Raw genomic sequence first — 4,492 nt, 5'->3', positions numbered from 1 at the left:
AAGGCCCTGCTAATATAGGACCCCTTGGCCAGTTCCCATGAGGTTGTGGAGGGGGCATATTTATTGACCCCTGATGCTTTGTGCAATTACCTTGTACATGGCAGAGTTGCCAGCAGGGCACAACTGCCCTTCTCACAGCTCCTTTTCTACCCTGTGGCTTATCACAGGAACTTCAGGGTGTGAGGAAGGAAACCCTACATGAAATGCAGGGAGGTGAAGTTTTTGAGGAGGGGCTCCCCTCTGTCCTCCCTTTCCCCACTCCAGAATCAAATAGTTTCAACTCTGTTCATTCTCATCTCACCATCCTCCTCCCTCCTGTTCTATTTTTATACTATTTATTGTTTTAAACAAAATAAAGTGGAACCCTTGTTACCAGCAAGGAAGACAAGGGCAGGCTCTCCTGCATCCCCTGCTCCCTTAGGCCTGGGGTGGTCCTACGCAAATCTGGAGTCCCCTCAGTCCTAGGCCTATAGTTTGAAAGAAACCTCACTGCCCACACCTTGTTGAACTGCACCACAAATCTGACTCAAACCCCTCCTCTCCCTCAGGAAGTAGTGTCCAGAAAGCTACAATCTTAAATTGTGCTTTCCATTGTTCAGCTTTTCTTTGGGCAAATTGCTTGGAAGATAACCCGTACCCCTGGTAGGTGTGTTGTCTGTCAACTTTATTTTAACCGAAATGGAGGCGTAACATGTCCTAGAAAAATAAAGATTTAGGATACAAACTAGACACAGGGGTCAGGGTTGCCCAGTGATGAAGGAGTCTTTGGTCTGGGGCTGGACATAAGAATGAGGGTTCTAGTCCAGGAGAGCTAATGGAGGAAGACCCTTGCCCTCCCCACAGCTGCATCCCTTTGAAGGAAGGTCTGCCTGCCCTCCACCCTTGGATTCCCAGCAGTTCTGAGAACACTGGGTATCAGTGGAGCTATTAATAGTGTTTTAGGGAGTGATAGATAGGGAGAGGGCACATGGGGGTTGCAAATCCAGCCATTTGGCAGGATTTCAGCTCACAGCTAGTAGCAGGTGGGGGGGCAGAGCTCTTTAGTCAGGACCCCCAAGTTCCCCATATATATGGTAGGGCACAGCAAGTAGAAGGCTGTAACAGAGGCCTCTCATCCAGAGAGAGTGAGTGTCCTGGACACGGCAAGTCCCCTTGGCACCTCCTGGGCTTGGAGAAGTTAACTGGGCAGGAGGGGCACAGTGTGCGTGGAATCTTCAGATTGCAGCAACTGAGTTTCTAAGAGGTTCCCTCCTCCCAGGTCCTGTCCCTGCATCGTGAGCACCATTGTCAGGAGAGATGATGAGGCCAAGCCGGGTCACAGTTCCAAGGGCTCTTCCACAGGCACCGACTGTAGCTGTGTCAGGACCTTGGCCTCAGCTTCCAGTCCTTCATCAATGTCGGCCCCAGCTGTGGCCCCAAGCAGCAGCCCTTCAGGGTCGGGGTCTGGCAACCTCAGCACGGTGTGGGGGGCCTGCGTCCCCAGCCCCTTTTCTGCTTCTAGCAGCCCCTCTGCTCCCGTGCTGAGTTCCAGCCCTGCTGGCCATATGGGCACAGCTGCAGGTGATAGCATGAGCCCCTCCGGCGGGGGTGCTGGGAAGCTGGGCAGGAGGCTGGAGGAGTCTGGGGAGAAGGGCAGGCTGGCTGCAGAGGTGGTGGAGGTGGCAGGGGGTGGAGGCTGCTGCTCAGAAAGGGTGCCTAGGGTGTGGGCCTCCGGGAGAGCAGGGCTGGGGGCAACTGGGAGGGCTCCTTCAGGCACTGAGATGGCTGTCTCTGGCTTCAGGGGCAGAGCCAAGCTGGGGGCTGGTGGCAGGACCTGGGAGACTAGCATGCTGGTAGGGAAGGTGGCTGTGAGGATGATCTTGCCCTGCTGCACAGCCACACCCGTCACAATAGGGCTGCCAGATACAGGGTTGGCCAGGAGGAAGTTTCCTGTGGGGAGAGGAGATGAGCCAAGCACAAGATTAGAGACAGAGCAGCTGCCCAAGAACAGAGGTAGAGATTGAGCTGCTGGAAGGCAGGCAAATAAGTCCCTTCGGGGTGGGTCAAGTCTGTATGGCTGGAGCCTGAAGGCACCAGGCCTGGCACTGAAGGGCACTAGGACATGCCAGGGATGAGGTACCCTCCCCCCGAGAAACCCACTGACAGCCCTCTCCATCTGAGAAAACTGCCTCCTCCCCCATGCTCTTACCCAGGCCCAAGGGAGGCAGTAGGGGGTACCTGGGGCAGTGGCAGAAGGCAGCTGCAGAGCAGTCACGCCTACCCCGGAGTTTATCAGGTGCACATTGGCAGGGCCTGCTGCAGCTGCCACCTTCACAGGGCTGCCCGGCCCAGCTGCCAACAGCTGCAGTGGCCCCACAGCCTGGGGCAGGGTCATCACCTGTGAGGTGGGCACCACCTGAGGCAGGTTCAACAGTGGGGAGGTAGGGCCCAGGCCCGTAGGGTACCCAGGTGGTGGGGAGAGTGGCACCACTTGTGCAGCAGCCACAGCAGGCACTGGTCCTGGGGGCAGAGGAAAGGTGGCAGCTGGTGGGGGACCAGGCACCACTTGGGGCAGGGGACCTGGGACCTCCTCTCCACCTGGCCCTGAAGCAGCCATTGGGGCCCCCTTGGTCTCAGGGGCCTCAGGCTGAGCCTCCTCCAGCCGAACCTCCCCTGTCTGAGGGTCCAGAACCAGAGAGGTCTTAGCCTCACTGGCCCCTTGGGGACTTGGCTGAGGTGGAGGGGCACCCCCGCCCCCTGTGAGTAGTAGGGGGCCCAAGCTGGAAGCCTCGCCCAGGGCCAGGCTGTTGATGATGACTGGACTCCCATTGAGGAGTACTGCTGGAGAGCTGCTGGCCGCCAGGAAGCTCCCATTCACCAGGATGGAGGAAGAGGCAGGGCACGGCACAGGAGGAGTGGCCCCAGCCAGGAATATGGAGCCCTGGGTGGGAGCCTCTGGGGCCACTGGGGCCACTCCCCTCTCCAGGTCCTCTGGACTTCGGCTGGACTCATCCTCAGTAGTAGGGTTCCCATCAGACTCGCTGGCAGGAGAAAGGACTGTAAGTTGTGGTTCTGAACGCTGCGTTTCCCTATCAGCCAGCCCCATTCCTGGACAGAGCCGGCTGCAAGCTGCTCTGCAGGAGCACAGCTGACCACCGCCTCCCCACCTTTCTCCAGTCCAAGCGTTTTTGTTTGCTTGGTTTTTGTGGACCTTTTCAGGGATTATGAAACCTGAGACCATCCAAGGATCCCAGGGTCCTCTGCAAGCCCTACATTGACACCACTGCAGAAAAGCTAAAGCTGGACGGGATTGGGAGGGAAGAGGCCCTGTTTTTCCCCACCGCCTTGGATCTCTGGGCCCCAGGGGATAAGCACCCAGGATGCCCCCAAGTTTCCTGGGTCAGGCGGAAAGCAGGCGAGTGGCGTGGAGAGAGTGAGGAGCAGACGCCCGCTCAGTTCCCGGTGCCCTCCTCCCCGGGGCGTCAGAGAAGGGAGTGAGAGGCCGGCGCACAGGGTGGGAGGGGAAGGGCTTGGGTTACAGGGAAACCGGAGCTGCGGAAGGTTCACGTTTCACAACAAAGACAGACGACGAACCATGCTGTTTGGGCCCTGAGGAGGGTGGGGTGGGGGCGGGCGGGGGAAGAATAACGGTCAGGGAAGGGCCGGGCTGCGAAGGGGGCCTGAAAGCGGCCCCTTGCCTTTTTTCGCAATCTCCTAGAGCCCCCCATTTTCTCCTCCAACCACTGTAGTCTAACACGGATGGAGCCTAGGATAGACCTTTGGTGCAGCGGTAAGAGGTCTCCTAGCCTCCGCGGGCGGAGCAGTGATGCCCGAGGAGAGAGGGACCCGAGCGTGTGCCTGTTCCGTCCCCACCTAGTCCCTCCACTCCGAGGGTGTGAGCGGGAGGTGTCCGAGGAGTATGGCGTTCTGACTGCAGCAGCGAGCACGGGGGAGGAGGGCTGGTGGTTAGAATGTCCCCGGGAAAGCGGGACTTACGCCGCCCGCGTCCCCTCACCTCTTGCAGGGCGTGCCGCCGCCGCCTCCAGTTCGGTCGCGCTGTCGCCGGTTCTTAAACCAGTTGCTGACCTGCGTGAGCGAGAGGCCGGTGAGCGTGGCCAGGCGGCGCTTCTCGTCCGGCGTTGGGTAGCGGTTGCCGCGATAGCAGGCCTTGAGCGCAGCGCGGGAGCGCTCTTTGAAGCAGTAGACGGTCTCTTCGCCGTCCCAAATGGTCTTAGGCAGCGGGAACTTCTTACGCAGTCGGTACTTGTCCACTGCGCCCAGCGCGCGGCCGCGAGCCCGCTCCGCCTCGTGGTAGCGCGCGCGCAGGTAGAGGTCCTGCAGGAAGGCGTGGTGGGCGGCGGGGAAGGGGCGGCTCTCGAGTAGCCGGTAGAGCTCGGCGTACTCGCCCCGCTGGAAGGCCACCAGGGCCCGCGCGCGCAGCACCGGGTCGCTGCCACGTAGGCGCTCGGCCGGGGGCAGTGCGCCCAGGAAGCGGCTCAAGCGGCCGGCGGGG

At 60.0% G+C, this 4,492-nt stretch overlaps 1 protein-coding gene across 1 annotated transcript; it reads right to left on the bottom strand.

Moving 5' to 3' along the window:
• Window positions 1-643: 643 nt before the first annotated feature.
• Window positions 644-4,491, bottom strand: SIX5 (SIX homeobox 5; the record flags this gene model as incomplete). Its single annotated transcript, XM_008578610.1, has 3 exons — window positions 644-1,929; window positions 2,218-3,020; window positions 3,995-4,491. Coding segments are annotated over 3 exons (1,914 nt in total), but the record flags the coding sequence as incomplete, so codon positions are not given.
• Between the last annotated feature and the right edge of the window lies 1 nt (window position 4,492).

The sequence above is a fragment of the Galeopterus variegatus genome, unplaced genomic scaffold, assembly GCF_000696425.1.
Source record: "Galeopterus variegatus unplaced genomic scaffold, G_variegatus-3.0.2 Scaffold1725, whole genome shotgun sequence".
Classification (NCBI taxonomy): Eukaryota; Metazoa; Chordata; class Mammalia; order Dermoptera; family Cynocephalidae; genus Galeopterus; species Galeopterus variegatus.
The sequence above is the reverse complement of the archived record's forward strand: the minus strand, read 5'-3'. Positions and strand labels throughout refer to the sequence as shown.